We start from the raw sequence: 1,623 nt of genomic DNA on the forward strand, positions 1-1,623 counted from the left end.
TTCCTTCTGAAACTATTCCAATCAATAGAAAAAGAGGGAATCCTCTCTAATTCACTTTATGAGGCCAGCATCATCCTGGTACGGAAGCCTGGCAGAGACACAACAAAAAAAGAGAATTTTAGACCAATATCCCTGATGAATGTTGATGCAAAAATCCTCAATAAAATACTGTCAAACTGAAACCAGCAGCATGTCAAAAAGCTTATCCACCTTGATCAAGTTGGCTTCATCCCTGGGATGCAAGCCTGGTTCAGCATATGCAATTCAATAAACGTAATCCGTCATATAAACAGAATCAAAGACAAAAACCACATGATTGGACGGGGCGCGGCGGGGGACACGGCAGCCGCCGCGTTGCTCGATCGGGCAACGGCGGCGAAGGCGGCAGCGACGGATCTTCCTCCTCTCTTATTCCCTTGCTCCTCCTTTTTCCTTCTCTTTTCCTTTCCGGCCGGACCTCGTCCAGTCCACTTTCCCTAACGGCGGCCTCGATCCTACGTAAAGGCATGACTTCCTGGCACCGCAGGGAAAATTGAGTGTAAGCCCAGAAACTATTTCCCCACCACCACTTGTTGAAAAACTGATTTGAAGGCATCTCCGGGGTTGAACAAACGGAAAGTGCCAGGATTTGATGCGTCTCTGGTTTTGCTCTGGAGAGCCTTCTCTGCTAAGTATCAAGACGAAAAAACCTGGAAACTAATCCGAACCATATTTATTTAGAGTCAGAATGGAGCGATTTGTAGTAACAGCACCACCTGCTCGAAACCGTTCTAAGACTGCTCTGTATGTGACTCCCCTGCATCCAGTCACTGAGTTTGGAGGTGAGCTGCATGAGGATGGAGGAAAACTCTTCTGCACTTCTTGCAATGTGGTTCTGAATCATGTTCGCAAGTCTGCTATTAGTGACCACCTCAAGTCAAAGACTCATACCAAGAGGAAGGCAGAATTTGAAGAGCAGAATGTGACAAAGAAGCAGACTGCATCTCTTCAGTGCAACAGTACTGCGCAAACAGAGAAAGTCAGTGTTATCCAGGACTTTGTGAAAATGTGCCTGGAAGCCAACATCCCACTTGAAAAGGCTGATCACCCAGCAGTCCGTGCTTTCCTATCTCGCCATGTGAAGAATGAAGGCTCCATACCTAAGTCAGACCAGCTATGGAGGGCATATCTTCCTGATGGATATGAGAATGAGAATCAACTCCTCAACTCACAAGATTGTTGACTAGGAGGTTACCACCATTGTGATCAAGATAAATGTGGAGTATTAAAGTTATGTGTTGATTGTGTGGTTCATTTTTGTATTTATTTCATTTAAAATCATGTGACGCAGAATAGTTTTGCAATGTGTATATAGTTGCAGGCCAAAAAAAAAAAAAAAAAAAAAAAACCCTCACTGCAAAACTTATTGTTAATTTTAGTCACCGATGGTATAAAGCAAAACCTAGGTTTAGAGTGTGCTAGGATACCTGAAACCTGATGGTTATCTTTAAAATTAATGGTTTTTCTCCTGAAATGTTTGTGCATGGAAGAACTGCCCTGCTTTTTTACCCTGTTGCCATGTATGATTATTCCTTGTAAGATTACTTAATTACTTGGATTGAAGACTAGCCTATTGAAGCTGCT

The 1,623-nt window shown here is 43.3% G+C and overlaps 1 protein-coding gene across 1 annotated transcript; it reads left to right on the plus strand.

Moving 5' to 3' along the window:
* Window positions 1-324: 324 nt before the first annotated feature.
* On the plus strand, window positions 325-1,265 carry LOC112617730 (CGG triplet repeat-binding protein 1-like). Its single transcript, XM_025374424.1, has one exon. The coding sequence runs from the start codon at window positions 728-730 to the stop codon at window positions 1,220-1,222; it is 495 nt and encodes a 164-aa protein (XP_025230209.1). The 5' UTR covers window positions 325-727; the 3' UTR covers window positions 1,223-1,265.
* Window positions 1,266-1,623: the final 358 nt, after the last annotated feature.

Source organism: Theropithecus gelada, unplaced genomic scaffold, assembly GCF_003255815.1.
Source record: "Theropithecus gelada isolate Dixy unplaced genomic scaffold, Tgel_1.0 HiC_scaffold_3735, whole genome shotgun sequence".
Classification (NCBI taxonomy): domain Eukaryota; kingdom Metazoa; phylum Chordata; class Mammalia; order Primates; family Cercopithecidae; genus Theropithecus; species Theropithecus gelada.

Coding starts and splice junctions, on each gene's coding strand:
- LOC112617730 (XM_025374424.1), top strand. CDS start 728: ATGGAGCGATTTGTAGTAACAGCACCACCTGCTCGAAACCGTTCTAAG.